This window comes from Diceros bicornis, chromosome 5 (assembly GCF_020826845.1).
Source record: "Diceros bicornis minor isolate mBicDic1 chromosome 5, mDicBic1.mat.cur, whole genome shotgun sequence".
In the NCBI taxonomy this organism is placed as follows: Eukaryota; Metazoa; Chordata; class Mammalia; order Perissodactyla; family Rhinocerotidae; genus Diceros; species Diceros bicornis.
This window is the reverse complement of record NC_080744.1, coordinates 70,242,043-70,264,647: the sequence shown is the minus strand read 5'-3', so window position 1 is coordinate 70,264,647 and position 22,605 is coordinate 70,242,043. Positions and strand designations below refer to the sequence as shown.

Here is a 22,605-nt window from a genome sequence, read left to right as displayed (position 1 = left end):
CTGTCTTATTACAGCAAGGAAAAGAACTACCATGGAAGCAGCATTTGCCCTTGAGAAGCTATTCCCAACACAATGCCAAGTCCTCGGGATTGTTACCCCAGGAATTGTAGGTGAGAGAAAATACTTGATGATTTCCTGCCTTTCATCAATGTGGGGTTCTCTAAGATTGGGGAATTATTTGTAGCTGTTTTGAGAGGTTCGGTGGATTCGATCGGAGACGTAAAAGAAACTTTCCAACCCAAATGAATGGACTGAGTGCACACTTTATTATATAGGAAAGGGTAAAAGCAAAAGTCAGCAAACAGATCCGAATAAGTCAATAAAAAGAGGAAACAACATCAGATCGGCCAAAAAGGAGAAACGTTAGACCGACCGAAGGGAAACAATATCAGATCAGTCAAAAAGAGAAACATCAGATTGACCGAGAGAGAAACATCAGATTGGGTACTTATAACATCTACGTGACCTTACACCGGGGAGAGTCCATGTAATTGACAGGGCTAGGTGGGAGTGCTGATAGAAAGAGGTCCTGGGCAAGGCGTCCTCCGTACGGGCCAGACTCTCACCAGGCCTCAGTTTCCAGCAGCTTATATAACATGAGTAATCTCCAGAGTAAGCATTTGGTGTTCTCATGCACAAATGGTTATCAGTTGTGTATGCGCATTGAGATCTTTGGTTATCATCCTTACCCGGCACAGATGGCCCGTCTGTCCTGGGCCGTGATGCCCAAAGAGTCTTGTAATCTTACAAGTGGCAACTATCTCTGTGGGAGAAGGGCCAGTTCCCACCACACAGAAAGCCGCTTTATATTTTTTTGTGTGCTGGTAGCTGTAGGTTCATGGAACGGCCAAACATGGCTGTACTCATGTCAAGACAGTAGCTTAAATGCACATTTATATTTTTGGTCATCCAAAATACAATAAAATTAATCATATTTACCATGGTATTATATTTGACTTATGTTAATGTTCCTTAGGTTGTTATGGTTAATATTTCAAATCTCAGGGCTGTCTATATAAACCAGATGTAACTCATATCTTTCCAGGAGCCATTCATAAGAAGAAAAAGGTCACATTCTTCCTCTCTCCAAATTAGAAAGCATTAGTGAGCACTGTCACTTTGTCAGTCCAGCCAGTACTGTTTCTGGTGGGTAGGGGTGAGGTGGGGCTGGGATTAGGAGCTCCAAAAGGTTTAACTTTTGAATTTTCGTTAAACCAGCAATAAATAGTTTTTACCATTACTAGTTATTAACAAACGCTTCTACAGAATCAAAGCTGTCATTTCTTACATCCTTTTCTTAGGCCTCCTCACCCCATCCACTGTGGCTTCCTCAAAGCATGACCAAGTTTCTTCTTTGTAAAATTACAGCTGGGGGCTAGGAACAGGAGCAGGAGGGCGGATCTAGGTGACACTCCTGCCTTCCGTGACCCTATTGTGAGGGGATAGTTAGTCTCCCTGAAGCCTTCCTTCCGTGCTTGCCTTATTCTGAAGTGGTTTTGACTTTGCCTGTCTGTTCCCCCTAAGTTCTCTTTTGATCTTGATGTGGGGAGTAAGTACCGTTCCAGCTCCCTTTAGTCAGGACTTGTTCTCTAGTGTTTTCTTGGACCCACTCCTCACCCTTCTCATTGTTGCTGGTTCCCCACGGCTAGGCGCTTTCTTTGGGCCAGTTCCACACACGTCCTAACAAAACTTCCGCCAAGACAGTTGATTGGATTCCATTTTCTTAGGCCATAGTACAGTGATTGTTTCTCAAACAGCCATTGGCTATTAGCCTATCTTCCTTCTTTAGGTTGGAAAGATTTCAAGTTTGAGAAAATCTGTTCATTCTTATGTGTGCAGAGGTCATTTTCTTTCTTAATTGAGGTAAACTTTACTTACAGTGAAATGCACACTCTTAAGTGTACAGTTTAATGAATTTTGACAAATTTTACCCTTGTGTAACCAACACACCAGTCAAGATATAGAATACTTCCCTCACCCCAGAAAGTTCCTTTATACTTTCTTCCTGTGAATCCTTGCCTGCCGTAGGAAACCCCAGTTCTGGTTTCTATGACCATAGATTAGTTTTGCCTGTTGTTGACTGTCATGTAAATGGAATCATATGGAATATACTCTATTTATGTCTTGGCTCTTTAACTCAATATAAATGTTTTTAACAACATAATATTTTTGAGATTCACTTATGTTATTGTGTGTATCAGTAATTCATTTTTAAAAAAGATTTCTTGAGTAGTATTCTGTTATATAAATAGACTGTGATTTGTTTTTCCATTTTTTTTTTTTTTGTGGAGATTTGGATTGTTTCAGGTTCCTGGCTATTATGAATGAAGTGGTTATGAACATTTTTATATAATTCTTTTTGTGGACATAGGTTCGTTCTTGGGCACTTACCAAGAAGTGGAATTGCTGGGTCTTCAGGTTAGTGTGTATTTAACTTTATAAGCAACTGCCAAACAGTTTTCCAATGAATGAGGGTTCCAGTTGTTCTTTGCTCCATATTCTCACTAACACTTAGTGTCTTCAGTTGAGTCTTTGATTTTAGCCATTCCAATGGGTGTGAAGAGGCTTCTTGTAGTGGTTTTAGTTTGAATTACTCTAATAACTAATTATGTTGAGCAACCTTTCATGTGTTTATTGGCTGTTTGTGTATCTGCTTTTGTGAAGTATCCCAGTCTTTTACTGATTTTTTTATTGGATTATTTTTATTATTGAGTTGCAGTTGTTGTTTATATATTCTGAGACAAGACCTTTATCAGGTATAGGTGTTATAAATATTTTCTCTCAGTCTGTTGCTCTCATCTCTCATTTTCTTTTCTTTTCGGTGAGGAAGATTAGCCCTGAGCTAACATCTATTGCCAGTCCTCCTCTTTTTGCTGAGGAAGATTGGCTCTGGGCTAACATCCGTGCCCATCCTCCTCTACTTTATATATGGGACACCTGCCACAGCATGGCTTGATAAGTAGTGCGTAGGTCTACGCCTGGGATCTAAACCTGCGAACCCCGGGCTGCTGAAGCGGAGTGTGTGAACTTAACCACTATGCCACCAGGCTGGCCCCTCGTCTCTCATTTTCTTTCTTTTTTTTTTTTTTTGTGAGGAAGATCAGCCCTGAGCTAACATCTGATGCCAATCCTCCTCTTTTTTGCTGAGGAAGACTGGCCCTGGGCTAACATCCATGCCCATCTTCCTCCACTTTATATGGGATGCCGCCACGGCATGGTGTAATAAGTGGTGTGTCGGTGCGTGCCCAGGATCCGAACCGCTGGACACCGGGCTGCCGCAGTGGAGCGCAAGCACTTAACTGCTTGTGTCACCGGGCCGGTGCCTCTCATTTTCTTAACAGTGTCTTTTGATAAGCAGTAGACTTTTATTTTGGTGGAATCCAGTTTCTTTTCTTTTATGGTTAATGATTTTTATGTCCTCTCCAAGAAATCATGGCCTACCCCAAGGTCACAAAGATATTCTCCTATGTCGTCTTTATAAACTGTATAGTTTTAGCTCTTACATTTAGTTCTGTGACCTAACTTGAATTAATTTTTGTATATGATGTAAGATAGGGAGGAATCCAAGGTTAATTTTTTTTTCATATGTTGATCCAGTTATTCCATTACCGTTTGTTGAAGACTTCTTTCCTCACTAAATTATCTCAGCATCTTTGTCAAAAATAATTGACTATATGTTTGTGGGTCTGTTTCTGGATTTAATTCTGTTCCATTGATTTGTCTGTCCTTAAGCTAATGCCGTTTTACTCTAGGTCTTGATGTTCTTTTTAAATTTATTTATTTATTTATTTAGTGTGTTTGTGTGTGTGTGTGTGAGGAAGATCAGCCCTGAGCTAACATCCATGCCAACTCTCCTCTTTTTGCTGAGGAAGACTGGCCCTGAGCTAACATCCGTGCCCATCCTCCTCCACTTTATACAGGACGCCGCCACGGCATGGCTTGACAGGCAGTGCCTCGGTGCACACCCGGGATCCAAACCCGGGCCGCCAGCAGCAGAGCATGCGCACTCAACCGCTACACCACGGGCTGGCCCCCTTGATGTTCTTTTTAAAGACTGATTAATGTAGGTCTTGATGTTCTTCTTTTTAACAATTGCTTTGGCTATTTAGGTCCTTTGCATTTCCACATATATTTTAGAATCAGCTTGTCAGTTTCTATAAAAAGCATGCTAGGATTTATTCAGATTGTCTTGAAGCCTGCTAGAGAAATTCTAAAAATTGCTTTTATGTTTTGATATTTTTTGTGGGAGAAGGGGGCCTTATAATAAACTCTGAAATTTTATTTTCATGTTTTTAATTCAGAATATATTGTGTGGGGTTTGATTTGATTCTGAAATTTTCTCTTTGAATATTATTTTTTCATTTTGCCCTAGCTTTGGTTTCTAAAAGGCTTAACACTTTTTTTTTTATTGAGGTCATAATAGTTTATAACATTGTGAAATTTCAGTTGTACATTATCATTTGTTAGTCACCATATATATGTGCCCCTTTACCCCTTATGCCCACCCCTCAACCCCCTTCCCCCCTGGTAACCACTAATCTGTTCTTTTTGTCCATGTGTTTATCTTCTGCATATGAGTGAAATCATACGATATTTGTCTCTCTCTGTCTGGCTTATCTCACTTAACATAATACCCTCAAGTTCCATCCATGTTGTTGCAAATGGGACGATTTTGTCTTTTTTTATGGCTGAGTAGTATTCCATTGTATATATATACCACATCTTCTTTATCTATTCATCAGTCGATGGACACTTGAGTTGCTTCCACGTCTTGGCTATAGGGAATAATGCTGCAATGAACATAGAGGTGCATAAGCCTCTTTGTATTGTTGATTTCATGTTCTTTGGACAGATTCCCAGTAGTGGGATAGCTGGATTGTATGGTATTTCTATTTTTAATTTTCTGAGAAATTTCCATACTATTTTCCATAGTGGCTGCACCAGTTTGCATTCCCACCAGTGATGTTGAACATCTTCTCATGTGCCTGTTGGCTACCTGTATATCTTCCTTGGAAAAATGTCTGTTCATATCCTCTGCCCATTTATTGATCAGGTTGTTTGTTTTTTTGTTGTTGAGTTGTGTGAGTTGAGTTGTGTGAGTTCTTTATATATTTTGGAGATTAACCCCTTGTTGGATAAATCATTTGCAAATATTTTCTCCCAGTTGGTGGGTTGTCTTTTCGTTTTGATCCTGGTTTCCTTTGCCTTGCAGAAGCTCTTTAGTCTGATGAAATCCCACTTGTTTATTTTTTCTTTTGTTTCCCTTGCCTGGGTAGACATGGTATTCAAAAAGATCGGGCTGGCACCATGGCTTAGCAGTTAAGTACACGTGCTCTGTTACTGGTGGCCAGGGTTCGGACCCCGGGCGCACACTGACACACCGCTTCTCCAGCCATGCTGAGGCCGCATCCCGCATGCAGCAACTAGAAGGATGTGCAACTATGACATACAACTATCCACTGGGGCTTTGGAGAAAAAAAGAGGAGGATTGGGAATAGATGTTAGCTCAGAGCCAGTCTTCCTCAGCAAAAAGAGGAGGATTAGCATGGATGTTAGCTCAGGGCTGATCTTCCTCACAAAAGTAAAGACAGAAATAAAGAAACAAACAAAAAGATCCTTCTAAGACTGATGTCAAAGAGTGTACTGCCTATATTTTCTTCTAAGAGTTTTATGGTTTCAGGTCTTACCTTCAAGTCTTTGATCCATTTTGAGTTAATTTTTGTGTGGCGAAAGATAATGGTCTACTTTTATTGTTTTGCATGTGGCTGTCCAGTTTTCCCAGTACCATGTATTGAAGAGACTTTACTTTCTCCATTGTATGTTCTTAACTACTTTGTCAAAGATTAGCTGTCCATAGATGTGTGGTTTGATTTCTGGGCTTTCAATTCTGTTCCATTGATCTATGTGTCTGGTTTTTTTTTTTTTTTTTTTTTATAATTTTATTTATTTATTTTTTTCCCCCAAAGCCCCAGTAGATAGTTGTATGTCATAGCTGCACATCCTTCTAGTTGCTGTATGTGGGACACGGCCTCAGCATGGCTGGAGAAGCGGTGCATTGGTGCACGCCCAGGAACGAACCCGGGCCGCCAGCATCGGAGCACGCGCACTTAACTATTAAGCCACGGGGCCGGCCTCTATGTGTCTGTTTTTGTACCAGTACCATGCTGTTTTGATTACTATAGCTTTGTAGTATATTTTGAAGTCAGGGATTGTGATGTCTCCAGTTTTGTTCTAAAAGGCTTAACACTTTTTTTTTTTTTTTTTTTTTTGTGAGGAGATCAGCCCTGAGCTAACATCCGCCAATTCTCCTCTTTTTTTGCTGAGGAAGACGGCCCTGGGCTAACATCTGTGCCTATCTTCCTCCACTTTATATGGGACGCCGCCACAGCATGGCTTACCAAGCAGTGCGTCGGTGCGCGCCCGGGATCCGAACCAGCGAACCCCGGGCCGCCGCAGCAGAGCGCGCGCACTTAACCGCTTGCGCCACCGGGCCGGCCCCTTAACACTTTTTTTAAAAGAGTTTATTTCTTCTTTATACTACTAATAATCATTTATTGTTAATAAGAAAAATAAAAATTAGAAAAAAAGAAAAAGAAAAATTACAAGATGCAGGTAAGCAAAAAAGAAAAAAATTAAGCACCTTTAAGCATTATAGAGTAAACCATTCTATTAATGTTATGATGTATAACCTTCCAGACTTGCAATGTATAGCTTTATACATGGATATATACACACACACACACATATATATTTTCATGTATGTATATGTGTGTATATATCCATGTATATATATGTGTGTTTGTATATATATATATATATATATATATATGTATGTATGTATGTATGTATGTGTGTGTGTATATATCAAGAATATAAATTTCTCTAGATTTGTAACCTACCATATTTGCATTAGTTTGCTAGGGCTGCCTTAAAAAAATCCCAAGACTAGGTTAAACTACAGACATTTATTTTCTAACAGTTCTAGATGCTGGAAGTCCAAGATCAAGGTGTTGGCAGGTTTGCTTTCTCCTGAGGCCTCTCTCTTTAGCTTGCAGACGGCCACCATCTCACTGTGTCCTCACATGGCCTTTTCTCTGAATGCACATGCGTCCCTGGTGTCTCTTCCTCTTCTTAAAAAGTCACCAGTCTTATTGGATTAGGGCCCCCCTTATGACCTCATTTAATCTTAATTACCTCTTTAAAGGCCTTATCTCCAAATACAGTCACATTAGGGGTTAGGACTTCAACATATGAATTTTGAGGTAACACAATTCTCTTCATAACATATTACAGCATATTACAAATGTATTTCCATGTCAGTAAGTATGGGTCTGTCATTCTTAATGACTATGTTTGATTGTATAAATGTAACTTTTAATCTAAATACCAGTGTTGGGCATTTAGATTTTTTATTTCCTGTTAAAAATTCTGTGATAAAAGTACTTCTCTGTGTGTGTGTGTGTGTGTGTGTGTGTGTGTGTGTGTGTGTGTGTGTATACTTTATATAATTGTCAAATATTTTTAGGATAAATTTTTTAAAATGGAATTGCTCTGAAGATGTATTTACTGCTCCCTCAACTTTCATTTAGAGAATCTTCAAACTTACAGAAAAGTTGAAAGAATAATAGAATAGTACAATGAACTCTCTTATACCCTTCATCTAGATTCACCAATTTAAAAAATTGCGCAACATTTACTTTTTCTGTCTTTGTTTCTAAAAGCATTTCTTTTGGAACCATTTGAAAGTGAACTGCAGATATCATGACTCCATACCTGTAAACATTTTAAAGCTGAAGAACTTTTCACTCAGATAGTGGTCTGTCAGCTTGTTGATTATCTTAGTGACCCGAACTGGAGTTATCTAGGGGTGCTGGGTAATTTACACTGTTACCAAATGAAACTTCAGTTTTTATTGAATCTTTTCATGAAACTGTTTAATTTTTTCCCTAGTGACTCCAATGGGATCACATAGCAATCGACCTCAAGAAATCGAAATTGGAGAATCTGGTTTTGCTCTATTATTCCCTCAAATTGAAGGAGTAAAAATACAACCTTTTCATTTTATTAAGGATCCAAAGAATTTAACACTAGAAAGACATCAGCTCACTGAAGTAGGTAAGTTACTGTTATTTACCATTAATGGCCCATCTTGTTGATTCATTTTGTTTGTTCCTTTGAGAGTCTGAATTAAGTACATATGTTACTGGAGATGTGGATGAATTCAAACTAATATTAACAGAGGCTAGTGCAGTACATTTTGGTAGAATTGATTTACTGTATAAATTATTTTACTTACATTAAACCCTGAGAGAACCAGAGATGAAGATTTTTCCATGAATACTCTGTTGCTAATAAGCTTGCTTGTGTTTAATTCTGAATTTTGAAGGACTTCTTCCTCTTTGAATATTTTCTTATTGTTTTGCCCTATTTTTGTTGTTTGATGCTGAAAAGTTTTTAAAGCTTTTATTTCTTTTTTACACTAGTAATAAGCTTTTATTATAAAAAAAGTTTGAGAAGATACAGGTTAGTTCTATGTCAACTAATTAGAAAGATGGGAATGAGTATAGTGAACTCGATGATAAGTTTTAGGAACAGTATAAGTTAAGGCAGAGTCTGTCAGACAAGGGTTACTGGGACATAGCAGACAGAAGCAGCGTGGCTGGAGTGGACAGGTCATGGGGGGTGATTTTGGAGAGGTAGAGTTGGCTTAGTTTCTAAGCTCTGATGAGAAAGCTTCATTTAATAGACTAAGCAACAAACTAGTTACTCAAGCAAAGCAGTGTTGAGGCCTTTTATCTACATCTGCAAATTAACTGATTGGGGTTAACTCATTAAAAAAATCACCGTTGGCATAAAAAATATTCAGTGATGACCCCTTGTTGCTGCATGGATCAGCCAGCCTGTAGAGATAAACCTCCATTATTTGAAATGGCACTGAACCAGCAGGAATAAAAAAATTGTGTAGCAGAAAAGGGAAAATTTGTGATTGGTTTACTGAATAGAAAAAAAAGGGGTATACACATTGAGACTGGCTTATACATCTGTCCCTTACAATGCAGAAAAAGAATGCAATGGCTGGTGGGCATGGGAGAGGAAGCACAGAAGGGAGGAGGCATGGGCAGCAAAGACTGGCAGCCGTGAGCAGCAGGCCTCTTGACGACGTGGAGAGGGTGGTCACATACAGGCAGACCGTGCCCAGTTTCATAGCCAGTCCGTGGTGCGAGGCAGGAAGGTGTAGCTATTAAGAATGCAGGCTTGTAGCTAGCCTAGTTCTGCTACTTTCTAGCTTTGTAGTTTAGGACAAGTTCCTTTTCTAAGCACCTGTTTCCTCATATATCAAGTGGAAATACTTAACTTACAGAGTTGTAAGCGTTAAATGAAATGGTTATGTAAAGCACTTAGCAAAACACCTTGCTCAGTAGATGGTGGGCAGGTGGCTAACACTGACCTCTGTACCTTAGGCAGGCTTCACAGTGGGTCACGGGGCTGATCCCTCTTCAGTGTGACCTTGTGGTCTGTGGAGGAATAGACTGAGGGAGGGTTGATATGTAGCTCAGGAACGGCCATTCATTGGAAGGGCAGTGAAGGTCTTAGGTATTCTTATCCTGCTCGGCAGCATGCCAGAAGAGCATGCACGTGTCTTGGCTGATGGTGACAATTAATGATGGCTGACATTTGCTGAGGCTTGTAAGCTGGGCACTGTGCTACATCCTATTTCTGTTCTTCGCCACAGGCTTGCCAGGTAGAACTTACTATGGTACATTGTTGACGAGGAAACCAAACTCTGATGGGAGTAGAGAGCTAAGGCTCTCAGAGTTCATAGTACTCAAACAGAAGACCAGAGTTAGCTGTATTGTTAAAGCTGCCCTAAATCAAGGATGCCAGACTTCCTCTAAGGAAAACTTCAGATAATGCCTTTTAAACTGACCCGATGTTAAGTATAAAGGCAAAAAAAATTTTAGGAGCAAATGTGGCTGTGTAGCCAAGCCAGGGTGACTTTGTCATATCATAATGAGACTCGATGTTAGAAGGCTAGCTGGAGCTAACAAAGTTCAGTAAGCCAGATCTCTTTTAGAATTGGTCACATGGTTAGAAAATAGCAGGTCTGAAACTCAAGGAGGAGTTGAGGCCAGAGATGTTGGTTTGAGAGCCATTGGCACGTCGCCTGGCCGTCTGTCTGTAAAAGGGTCAGCTGCCATTGGAGGCTTTGGAGTATGCCAGTCCAGGGCAACTTACTACAGATTCTGGAAAGGATTCCAGCAGCAAAGAAGGAAGAAGAAGAGATATGAATTGATGCTGACAAGAGGATGGCTGTGTTCACTGGGTTCATGATATAGAAATTATACATTAATTTCATTGAGCTTATTAAAAGGTCCCATAGGGTTAGAAAAATTAATTGCATGCAGATTTTCTCTCAGCGACATTCTAGGAAGGGCGTGACAGATACGTATGTAATTATAACCCAAGTGAGTAAGTGAGGTGTACCATAAGAGAGGTATGGGTAGATTGCTGTAGGGGTTCTGTCAGCTGGAGGGAGAGCAGGGAGGCTTCGTGGAGCAAGTAGCATTTAAGCCTTTAAAGGATGGAAAGTGTATGAGAGAGAAGGGTGAGTAACAGGACAGGCTGAAGGATTAGCACAGGGGAAATAGTAAACAGTTCAGTTTTACAAGCAAAGGGTGTGTGAAGGGGATCAGGGGAACGAAGGGTGGGGTGCAGTGAGGCCAGGCTAGAGTGTAGTCAGTAAATGACAACTGTTATTCAGAGATGTCATCTGGGTAGGAGCAAATGTGACCCTCTGTAGTGGGGAGATACTGGAAGCAGGGAGACCAGTTAGGAGCTCCCTGCAAGAGTCTAGGCAAGAAATAATACCAGGGCATGAAGAGTGGGGAACTGGTTGGAGAAAATTAGCAAATGACTAGATATGAAAGAGAAGGGAGACTGGGGACTCAGGGATAACTTTGAGTTTTGAGCCTGGGAGAGCAGGATGATGGTGGTGCAGGGACAGAAATAGGGAATGCTGGGACAGGAGGAACGGGATTGGGAAAGATCAAACCCTGTTCGAGAAGCTTGTTTGGCCTTTGATTCAGTACTTTTGCTGAAGGTCATATGGCCAAACCTCTGTGCTGTCGTTTTTGTCTGGAAGTAAGTATGGTGCCTGCTGGGCACCCTCCCTCCTCCGTCCCGGAGCTCCCTGGGCGCCCTCCCTCCTCCGTCCTATAGCTCCTTGGGAATCGGTGACCGAGGTCCTGATGGTAGCACTGCTTGAAGCTAGAAGCCTAGTTTTGTCAGTTTACAAGAAAAAGCCAAAATCTTGAGCAGAAGAAACCATCCATTTTATGATAAAATATTTATTAGATTTGTTAGACCTTATGTGCATTACAGAGCTAAGTATGGGAATCAGAAAACTGAAGGGAAAAACAGCCCCATGTTTTTTCTGCTCTGTGAAGCGTTCTTATTGCTGTCCTTTCCTGAGCTGTTCGCTCACCGCTATTTCGGCTTATTCCAAGGTATCATTTCCATCCTGTTCATGGCCTTCTGGAGATTGAAGCTTCGCCTAGATTGACATGATAATCTCTGTTCTTTCACATGCTATTTTGTGTCCTGATTTTCTGTATTTCTAAATTTGGACCGTTGTCTTTTATGTGCTCAAGAAGATGGAGGACTCTGAGGCAGGCAAGGAGTGAGTGGTTGGAGGCTGTGGTATGGGATGTGCCTTCTGCACAAGAGCGTGTCCCAGCCTGTATTCCTGAACCAGATACCTGGAGCAGCTCTGCTCCATCTTCTGTCACACGAATAGGGGCACCCTGTTCGTGGTAGTATCCCTCAGGGGTCAGCAAACTTTTTCTGGAGCAAGTTTTGCCAGCTATACAGTCTCAGCTGCATCTATTCAACTCTGCCATTGGAGTGCAAAGCAGCTATAGACAATACATAAACCATTGGCTGTGTCCCAAGAAAACTTTATTTACAAAAGTAGGGGGGCCGGATCTGACCCATGGACTGTGGTTTGTCTCCCCTGCTTTACAGTGCTTAGTCACAGTGACTAGAAGATCGCGTATGAAAGCCCACAGTGAGCAGATGCAGCAGCTCAGTCCTGTGAAATTGGCAGTACCTCTGAGGGTGGGCCTTGCGTTTGATAATTATAGTTCTTCTAGACCTTGTGTATGGGAGATGTCATCATCTGACCCAGCATTATTACAATACATATAATTTTATACACACACACACTTTGTGTTATGCTCTTTTTGAAGAACTTACCAAAATGGTACATTTTTAAAATGAGGCATAGGTTGTTTTAAGGTCTGCGTGGTATCCTGTGTTAAAAATAGTCTCTGGAATGAAAAAAGTATGGATGGGCCAGCAATTAATTCCTAAGGAGTAAAGGCAAAAATACCTCAGCCAAGTTTCTTAAAAAGTCAGTGTTTGTTCATTCAGAAACTGTTTGCGTGCATGCCATATACCAGTCCCTGGATGTGGCTCTAGAGACACGTTGTTGGGGAGGACACTGTTCCTGCCTCCTGCAGCTCCCCTCCAGCAGGATGGGCTGACTTTGAATGAAGGCCCGCAGATGTGATGTGTTGCCAGGAGAAGCACAGAGGTGCTAGGAAACATATAACCACGGGTCAAGGTCGCTGGGATGTGGAGTAGGGAGGGGTGTTGCAGTGGTCTTTACCGGCCCTCCAGGTTACTGACAAAATAGAGCGAGGTGGCCACGAGACCAAGGACAGGAAATAGAAGGGCCTGATTACTCACCTTCAGGATTTGAGTGTTGTGGATTCACGTGCTCATTTGTGAAGCCTAAAGAATTCCAGTGTGTCTGGAGAGCGCTGAGGGCAAGGGAGGGAGGGGGGAGTGTGATGTCAGATGAAGCTGGAGAGGCAAACTGGGGCCAGATGATGCCTCATAGGACATGCTAAGGAATTTTACATGTGTAAGGGCACCAGGAAGCCAGGATTCTGAACAAAAAGGTAACAATCAGGTAGGTCTTTTGAAAATACCTCTCTGGCTGCAGTGTGGCGATGGGTTTGGAGGAATACAAGAGCGGATGCAGGAAAAACGGGAGGCTGTTGTAGAGGTTAAGGCAAGAAGAGGTGACAAGTGGAGCTGAAGAGACATGGATGGATTCCAAAGAAAGTTTCGAGGTGGAATCGACAGGATGTGGTGACTGATTAAAATGTTGGGTGTTGAGAATGAGGGAGGTGGCAGCGATGTCGCCCAGGTTTCTGGCCAGTGCCGCTGTGCAGTACCATCTCCTGAGGTAAGGAACAGACTAGGGGCACCGGTTGGAGGAGTCAGATTATCAGTTCTGAGTTGGACATGTTGAATTTGAGATGGGGACATTGATTAGATAGTTGAATATATGTGTCTGGAGCTCAGGAGAATCGTCTGGACCAAAGATACAGAATTGGGAATCATCAGGTAATTAATGGTAATTGAAGCAAATAGGAACTAGTTCAGTAATTGGAGGGGTTGGGGGCGCTCAGCAGTTTCTGTTGCTTGTGCAGGGTTGATACTGCTGTAATACCATAACACCCCTCCCTTGTGCTTATGCTGAAGACTCTGTTGCCACTCCTCAATAAGGAGATTCTTCAGCAATTTTCTGGCTCTTCTTTTAAACAGCTCATTTCTAAATATAATCTTACATGGGGCACCAACATAAAAATAAAGCAGACAGAGCAGAGCTGCTTAGGTTGAAGGGAGAGTGGAAAGTCTAGAACTGAGGCTGCTTCATTTCTCCCCAGCCTCCCCCTGGGCACCTTTGGAATCCATGCCCCGCAGAGCACGGTCTGTAATGGAGGGGAGGAGCCTCCCGCCCTGAGGATGGTCTGCACTTCTTCCTTACAGGCTTTGGATTATCCAGTAAAGTGGCTCTAGCATCAAAGCAGTGTCGGGCGGCCTGTGACCCCTCTTCTCCTACAGACAGAATAGCTGGAGAAGGCAGCTTCGGGACTGCCGACTGCTCGTGAGATGAGCCTGAACTTGGGGGCCAGCACTTGGTCCTCCTTTGAGACACTTGCCTCACACCTGTGATGCTCTGTCTCTCTCTTATACGAATACATCCTTCCGACATTCTCCCAGGTAAAGCTCAAACCTGTGACAGTGCCCCGTGGGGCACGATTTTCTAGGTTACAGTTTTATTTGTAGAGATTGACATTAGAAAAGGTCTTCCACTGATTTTTACATTTTAGAGTCACGAGAGGAAGTCCTGAAGAACCCTGTGCATTTGCTCTTGGAAGGAGAGGAGTGAAGTGCCTGTGTTTCCATAGCCCGGCAGGCACAGTTGCCCTTTGGGCAGCCGCTTCTGGAGGGTGTATTGATTATCACTTAGTCTGGTCTGAGTCAGGTCCTGTAACAGGGGATACAATCTGCATGTTGTAATGTGAATTTTGAAGACACTGAATCCTCCTAGACTTTCTAGGAGCTGAACAGCACATAGCGGGTTGTTATGGGCATTAAATAAGTTAGTTTCTGTCAAGTGCTTAGAACAGTGCCTGCCCGAGTGCTGTGTTTCTTGTTATGTTGGTGATCTCGTGATCTAGTTTGTGGGTTGTTCAGGTCCTTTCTGCTTACTGCTTTTTGGTCCTTTGACTACTCCTCTTGAACTCTGCCAGCAACTGAGAGGGGTGGAAACTAAATTTTAGTTATTTGTTAAGTCAGATTCCCCCCAAAAATTGAAGGACTAAGTTTTTAAATTATCTGGAGATTTCATAGAGAATCTTGAGGGGGCCACAGGCAGTGATCAGGTACACAGCAGGAAAAATGGTGCTAAAACCTAAGTGATGGAACTTGCTCTGCTTTAGAAGCTGCCCAGCCCTTGAAAAACTCTAAGTGACAGGAATGTGGTGCTGACGTACAGTTATGCTTTCCTGCCCTTTGTAGTGGACTTGACTCAGCTACGGGAGTAGAGTCCTAGAAGACTCACACTTTGAGAGGCCTTGTAGGGGGCAGAATACAGCCCCGGGCCTACGTGCCCCCCCAACCCCCGTGCCACAGGCTCCATGTTCATGGTGCTGACTGACGTGTGGATCTTCTCTTTTTTTAATCCCCTGCCACATACACAGAGTGACACAGCTTCTCATTGTACAACATCAGAGCTATTTTGGGATGAGGTGCATCTCAGAAAGCATGACAACTACATGAAAGTGAGAGCAACGCAGGTGACCCCCAGCCAGTTTTGAGGGTGGGATGCAAGGTTTCTTTTTCCCCCTCTAAATTAGAAGTTTGCTTTGGATTCATTTGATTCAAGGGGAAATGTTGCCTTAAGCTTCATCATTTCATTATTTGGTTAAATCTCAGTTGTGGTCAGGGCCCTCAGTTTAGCCAGAATGTGCTTTGTTAGCTCTCCTCTCTTGAGCCCTTGCTGGGTGCCAGACACCAGGGTTAGATGCTTCTTTATGACGTTATCTTATTTAATCATCACAACCACCCTTGAGACTTGCTCCTCTCCCGGTTTTAGTCAAGTTAACGTGCTCACAGTCACACAGCTGCAAGTGGTTGAGCCTGAGTTCTGACTCAGGTCTGACTCCAAAGGCCATGTCCTTACTGTGCTGACTTCAGACTTACCTCCCTACCCCCATGTAAAGAAGATAGGTGTGAAGATACAGAGAAGGAGGAGGTGCTGAAACCCAAGAGGTTGTGGGGAAAGGAGAACCCAGCTGTTGTCCATCAATTGTCCATGGTATTAGCCTCTCATTTTAAGTAGATATTTTCTTTGAAGTAGGTTTTCTACATTCATTTAGATTACATCACTTTCAAATAGGTCATGAAACAGTTGTCTTCAGAGTGGCTTCTCTACAAAGAAGAGAAATCTGAGCATGTATACCTAAAGTTTTCAAGTAGTCTTTGGAATAGTTCCTTCATAGTTGGTTTTCCTGAATCGGAAAGATTCAGATTTTTCCTGAAAGTTTGTTTCAAAGTTTCCTGAACTTGGTGTCTGGTGAACTGGTCTTGGTGTCTAGATCTCTTTTTTTTTTTTCCTTTGAACCTTCCAGCTTGATCCTAGCTGTAATGAATTTATATTCTGCCTTATTTGAAAATGAATTTAAGGCAGCTTACAAAGATACATACAATATCAGTGGAGGACTTCTGACTTGAGGGGCGTGTGTGGGAGGAATATAGTAAAGCCGAGGTTGAGGGTAGTATGTGAAATGCATACCTTCAACGTTTGCTGGAGGCGGTCTACAAGTTTGGCTAAGCCAGGGCTTGAGAAGCACAACTCTTCCCTGTTTTCTTAGAACTGAGATAAATTCTTTTAGTGGATGCACAATGCCCTTATAGTGAATAGATTGAGTTTTTCAAGCTGTTTCTTATTATGCCACTCTATGAACACCAATGGCATAACGCAAATATGACTCAGTAAAAGCAGTTGTAGGATCCAAACCAGTGAGATCTGGTTACTGAGCTCTCTGCTTAATCTGAGAATATTTAGAACCACCAAAGGAATGGGTGGCCCACTTGTTCTTTAAGCACTCAGTCTGACTGATATAGCTCTCTCACAGCTGGATTTCAACTAATAATGAACTGGAGATTACACCCTTTAATTGGTGTGCTGGTTGAGTACGTCACCTGCCCAGCAAGCAGCTGAGCTGGGGATATGGCTAGCATGCTTTCTTGAAGTTGAAAGACCTAAGACACTTGTCCTATTATCTGTCTTATTTCCCCACAGGGGTGAACTGAGGCAGGATTGAAGGTAGTGCCAGAATTTACCTCAAAAAGAACTGGGTGGTCTTCTTAGGCGTCTCCATTTTGGCAAGGAGTATGAGTTGTACCTTCCTTCTGTTACATACCTGAAGCTCCAGATGTCTGTTGGTTAAATACAGATTCATCTGCTCTGTCAGGCAACCAGCCTGGGCTAAGGTGGATTTGTTCTCTAGGTTGGGGGGAAGTGATTCTAGTTTCTAGATTTTTGTGTGTGTGGTTCTGTTGTGGTACAGTACCACTGGAGGAAGATGTTAAAAGCACTAGGCATGTGTTTGTTAAATGAATGAGGGTGGCACCTTTAGAATATTCCGATGAAAATATTTAGTAGACAATTGTAAGAGGGTCTAGAGCTTAGAAAACAGTAGGAAAGGTAGAGATTTAGAAGTCTTTAGGTTTCTAAAACCGAAAACTCTGAGAGTCAGGAGATATGGGTTTTAATCTAGAGTCTGCCATGATACTGTCCTGGGCTAGTCACTTTTCTGGGATTAGCAGTCCTTATTTGTAAAAGAAGACTAGACTGTTGATCCCAGAGGCTTCTTCTGACTCTGAAAATTCATTCTAAAAAAGAAAAAACATTCTCTCAAAATTTGCTAGGCTGGTTTGTGTGGGAAAAAAGGCCCTTTAGTAATGGTTTGGGGTCATGGTATATGGTGTCACGAAAGTACTGGATTTGTATACTAATATTCTTTTCACTCTCCAAATCAGTGATTTGCTGTGTGGAGAATTAGAAATCGACCAGAGGCAGTTTCCCTGGATAAGTCATTATTTAGTGTTAGTAACTGGTTATTCACCCCCACCCCAGTTTCCTTGAGTGAGTCTTATTTCTGGTAACCTTTACCTTAGGTCTGGCAAGATGGAAGTCACGTGGCTGAGTCAGTGGAAATGCGAGTGTGGGTCAGGTGTTAGTTTTATTCTCATATCCCAAAGCCACCTGTTTGGTAATGCTGGCAAATTTCAAACAAGGTGCCGGAGGCAGAGGTGAAAGCCTTGGAGCTTGTGGGGGAGTGTGAGTACAGCCTATCTCCTGTTAGCCTAGGCTGCCCCCTGGTGGTAGCTGCTTTTCGTCTGCATCCTGCAGAATTGAACATTTTCCTGCTTTGGAATGAGTTTCCAATGGTTAATCCATTACCACAAACTTGGTGGCTTAAAACAACAGACATTTATTTTGTCACAGTTCAGGAGGCCAGAAGTCTAAAATCAAGGTGTCGATAGGGCTACAATCCCTCTGGAGACTCTAGGGGTGAATCTCTTGTTTCTTCCACCTTCTGGGGGCTATTGACAATTTCTGCTTTATTACCTCCTCTTGTCTGTGTGTCTCTGTATATCTCTTGTAAGGACACTTGTCACAGTATTTAGGGCCTACCTGGATAATCCAGATGATCTCATCTCAAGATCCTTAATTACATCTGTGAAGACCCTCTTTCCAAATTAGGTCACGTTCATCAGTTCCAGGGATTTGATGTGGATATATTTTGAGGGGGACCACCCTTCAGCCCACTACAGGTCACTACAGGTGGTCAGTGCCTTTTCTCTGGATCTTTAAATTCCCAGTGCTGCTAACTCTATTCTTTGTAAACCAGTGTTCCCCTTCATTCCAGGTGGTGGCCTGTGTGGAGATGGCTTGCACCAAGGTCCACCAAGGGTGCTGTTCAGTTACATAGCTGCTTCCTTATTTGTGTTGAGCATTGATTGTATTATTTTCAAATAGCCATTTAGTTTTTTTATGGGAAAAAATTGTAGCAAAGATTTTGAGTAGTGTTAAAGTTTGTAAAAAATGGCAACCTTGACAGCTTAAGTACTAAGTTGCACTTAGCTAGGAGTGCAAGTCATTAGCAGGAACGTTTCATTTTGCAAAATGTAGAAAGTAAAATTTTAATAAAAATAAAAATTTCTGTTTTAAGGCTATCTTCAGTTGTTGCTCTTCATTTCTCTGCAGGTCTTTTAGATAACCCTGAGCTTCGTGTGGTCCTTGTATTTGGCTATAATTGCTGTAAAGCAGGAGCCAGTAATTATCTGCAGCGAGTAGTCAGCACTTTCAGTGATATGAATGTCATCTTGGCTGGAGGCCAGGTGGACAACCTGGTATCGCTGACCTCTGAAAAGTATGTCCGACGAGCTTCTGATTTCTTCTGTGTGTGGTGGGGGATGTTCTCAGGTTTTTGTTACCTTGGGTTTTTTAAAAATGTTTACAGAATTGCTAACAGTTCATTCCATTTTGCAATCTACATAGGTTGAGGGGCTTACTCAACATAATTCTGCTTACAGTTGATGAAATTTATATATGATGTCCTTTAAGAATTTATTCCTAGTTAGACTCATACTGTCCTCAAAATTGATTTTCAACATTATCTACTGCTATCTCCCTTGACAGCTGTGTACTCTGTAACTGCAATACCTTACTTCCTCTCTAGTTTTGTTTCCTCCTCTAAAGGAAATGCATGGTTAAACAGTGAATCTTGATGGTAAAACTTCTCTGAGCTTCTGATATGCTCAGTGCTTTGGAAATCTTCTGTGGGGGTAATATTACCACTGGTGGCAGTTGTCAAATCTATTTGGCCACAAAACCTTTTTTCCACGGAGCATCTTGCAGGCCTACTGGTATTACTTGGCACACATTTTTGAAATTATGTACTAGATCTATTGAAAGGCTTTTTCAAGCTCAAAAATTGAGCATCTTTGATTTTGTTACTAAGACTTTTGCTTTCAAAGATAACAAATATCTTCTCTATTTTGGGAGCCATTACTCCTTTTCCATTTTGAATGAAAGTATATAGTATTTTGAGTTTGAGCTAATTAAGTGGACATAAATATCAGCTATTTTCACAAGCAGGAAAATGAGACCCTCCTCTCTCCCAAACGCTTCCTGCAAACACTAGTATTTGTTTCTCACTGTATTTGTGTTTAGTATTTGGATCCTTGAGTGGTAATGTAGCAACAGACTGTTAGAAATCAGTATCTTTAAGAGCAACATAAATCATCCCAGTTATAATCTCCCTCCTGGTAGTCTCCTCTGACAGATCAAGGAAAGCAAATAGTTAAGTCAAGGTCCCTGGACTGCCAGCAAGGAGGAAAGCCAAGTGCATTGAATTCCAAGCAGCAGGATATCAAACATTGGATTTCATGCATAAATACATCTAATTCTTGGTAGCCATCTGTGGGTTATTTCCCCTCTTGCCTAATTTTCCCTGTGTCTTTGCTTTTACCTTTAAATTCTATACAGATAGGGCAATGGTGATTTAACATACAATTTACCTTTGAAATGCCAGTATCTCACTCAGACATATAACATCTGAGGTGCTAGTCTGTTAGCATGACTGTCTGTATATCATCTACTTTTTATACCTAATATGGGAAATATACCCTCAAAAATCATTACCCCTTACATGACACATTAATGTTAATGTGGTCTTCATACTTCATTACTTCATGTTAATGGGTAAGAGAAGCCATTGAATAAATCAGTGCTCCATTTTAATGGTGTCCAGATACTAGCCCCCACTGCCCCCCACCCAAAAGATAGGTAAATAATTCGTTGAGGCAAGAGATTGACAACACAAGTTGCAATTGTATACCAAAGAGGAAATGTAAGGAGTAATGTAACGTAAAAGGAGCAGCAGAGGACTTAAGAAGATGGATTCTGCCCCTCAGAAACTGGTTTTGCCACTAACTAGCCTTATTATCTCAGTCACTTAAGCTTTTCGATTCTTGGTTTCTTGTTAACCCAGTGAATCTTGCCCATTTCATAGACTCAGATGTTGGTAAGCATGATAGAAACATAAGGTACTTACTTGTTTTTCCCCCAGTGGGTGTTCACTATATTATGCTTTATAACATTGACACTTTATTTATATTTTCTTTAGGAAGGATAAAATATTGCATTAAAAAATACCAGTCAAGTACATACAAAAAGAAAACGTGCTGCTTTAGCTTAACCTGAATTCTAGACTCAAAGTGATAAAAAAGGTACAGCAATGGAACATGTTTCTTTATGGACCAAACAACATAAAGCTAAAACTTACGGAGTTATAGGCTCTGAATAAAATTATCCTCCATGATTGAATACTTAATACACCTCTTTTAGAATTTGACAGCTGCGATAGGGTAAAAAAAGATACCAAAGATGTAAATAATGCCAAAAAGCTTCATTTAGTGGATATCATGTGTATATGAATAAAAGTGTAAGGTTCCTGTTAAGGAAGTAAGGGTAAGGACTCACTATACAACTTTCTAAAAACCTGGGATAGGTTTCAGAAATCTTTGTGGAGATACATTTGCCCTTTGCTGTTTGTGAATGAAAAAACAGTTGCTTACTTCTCTATAGATCTGCCTTCTTTTAATGTATTAATTTCAATAGTTTAATTTTTAACCTTATTAAAACCCCTCTTATCTGGGAGGGTAAGCCTCAGACTAACTGTAAACTGCTAAAGGCAGCAGCTCCCAACCAGTGAATCAGGAGGATTTTTCTTTTCTTCTACACTTTAAAATTTTAACTTTGTTTCATGATGTATTGCCACTTTTCTAATTTAATTTTCTAGGAACCCTCTGGATATTGATGCCACAGGTGTGGTTGGACTATCATTTAGTGGACACCGAATCCAGAGTGCCACAGTGCTTCTCAACGAGGATGTCAATGATGAGAAGACTGCTGAGGCTGCGATGCAGCGCCTCAAAGCAGCCAGCATTCCAGAACAGAACACCATTGGCTTCATGTTTGCATGCGTTGGCAGGGGCTTTCAGTATTACAGAGCCAAGGGGAATGTTGAGGCTGATGCATTTAGGAAGTTTTTTCCTGGTGTTCCTTTATTTGGCTTCTTTGGAAATGGAGAAATTGGATGTGATCGCATAGTCACTGGGAACTTTATATTGAAGAAATGTAATGAGGTAAAGGATGATGATCTGTTTCATAGCTATACAACAATAATGGCACTGATTCATCTTGGGTCAACTAAATAAAGCCACCTGTAAAGTGGCTTTCACAATGTAACTTCAGGCTCTGCCTTTTCCAGAAAATGGAAACTTGGGCTATGTGTATTTCAAACACAAATAACTTTATATGTATCTGTTTTGTAGCTTTGATGATCTGAAGATTACATTGGGGGTAGTTTTTAATATATTAGATGAAAGACAACTTTGTACATATCATAACACATAGTGAGAGTTGAGAGCTTTTACATCAGGTACAAGCAAACCAATCATGGCTGTATTGCACCCGATTACGTAGCTGCTGTGTAACGTAACTTGTCTTCTGCATAGGAAGATTGAAAGAAGAGTCATCAATAAGATAGAGATCTAAGACATTCCGTGACTACCTCTGCATTGTTAGGTGATCTTTTAGCAGAATTATGAAGACTGTTTTTTCTCCCTTAATAAAGGAGAAAAATATACAGATGGCTTGAGAAATCTTTCTCTGCTTTACAACCAGTTTTTTCAGAAGCTGTAACAAATTACTGACTTTTTACTTATTTGATAAAAATTAAAGAAAGAACTATTTTTTAGTACTCTAAAGTTGCTGAGTCAAATAAATTGCCAAGATGAATCAGTATTTTATTACTTCATAAAAAAATTTTCTTCCTTTTCCCTCAATAAAAAAATTACAAGAGAAAATCCTTTTCACCTTTATGTAGCTGATTGGCAGGCCAGAAAATTACATCACCTTATTTTGGTTTTATGCCAATAAAACAAATATACCTTGGAAACTCCTTCAGATAGTGTTTTGTATTTCATTGCTTTTGGTGAGTGAATCAAGGAAGTAAACTAATCCTTTAGAAAAGAAAACCCAGAATAATAGGTATTTGTCAGCTAGTAAATCCTGGCATATTCCCACTAGAATGATTTTCAAGTTTGAATTTCTGATTATGCAAATATCTAAATGAGCTACATGCAGAGAACACCATTTTCTCCCCAGTA

The 22,605-nt window shown here is 41.0% G+C and overlaps 1 protein-coding gene across 1 annotated transcript in view; it reads left to right on the top strand.

Annotated features, from left to right (window-relative positions):
- Positions 1-22,397, top strand: part of FBXO22 (F-box protein 22) — a 28,532-nt gene extending 6,135 nt beyond the window's left edge. The window contains exons 4-7 of the mRNA XM_058542161.1: positions 15-110; positions 7,951-8,115; positions 18,635-18,800; positions 21,234-22,397. Of these exons, the coding sequence (XP_058398144.1) occupies positions 15-110; positions 7,951-8,115; positions 18,635-18,800; positions 21,234-21,651 (845 nt within the window). The 3' untranslated portion in view covers positions 21,652-22,397. The remainder of the gene's footprint in view (positions 1-14; positions 111-7,950; positions 8,116-18,634; positions 18,801-21,233) is intronic.
- The last annotated feature ends 208 nt before the right edge of the window (positions 22,398-22,605 follow it).